The 406-nt window shown below is 66.5% G+C and overlaps 1 protein-coding gene across 1 annotated transcript in view; it reads left to right on the top strand.

Annotated features, from left to right (window-relative positions):
• The window catches only part of ETH_00040505 (WD repeat domain-containing protein, putative), a gene marked incomplete at both ends in the record, with an annotated part of 4,284 nt that overhangs the window by 2,902 nt on the left and 976 nt on the right, over window positions 1–406 (top strand). Inside the window, one exon of the mRNA XM_013373804.1 lies at window positions 41–393. Coding sequence (XP_013229258.1) covers window positions 41–393 — 353 coding nt within the window. The remainder of the gene's footprint in view (window positions 1–40; window positions 394–406) is intronic.

Consider the following 406-nt stretch of genomic DNA (forward strand, 5'->3'; position numbering starts at 1 on the left):
TGCTGCTGCTGCTGCTGCTGCTGCTGCGGTGTACGTACAGCGCGCGCTGTGGGACGCCCAGAGATGCACCGCCAACGGCAACATTGAAATACTGAGGGAATATGCTCGAGCTGTAGTTGCTTCTCGAGAGGCCCCGCTGCTGATCCGTTCGCCTTTAGAAATGGGCTGGGGCCGCATGCAGCAGCATCAGCAGCAGCAGCAGCACAGGCCTGTGGGCTTCGCGACGCTGCGCGGCGGCGGGCGCAGGACCGCGACGGAGTCGCCGGCGTCCCGCGCCGCAGCAGACTTCGAGGACGATGCAGCAGCAGCAGCAAGGGGGAGAGGCCGCATGCAGCGGGCAGCAGCAGCAGTAGCTGCTGCTGCTGCTGCTGCTGCGCGTCGCAGCAACCGCTCGTCAGCAGCCTCC

The sequence above is a fragment of the Eimeria tenella genome, genomic scaffold (genome assembly GCF_000499545.2).
Source record: "Eimeria tenella Houghton genomic scaffold, Eth_scaff1754, whole genome shotgun sequence".
NCBI lineage: Eukaryota > Apicomplexa > Conoidasida > Eucoccidiorida > Eimeriidae > Eimeria > Eimeria tenella.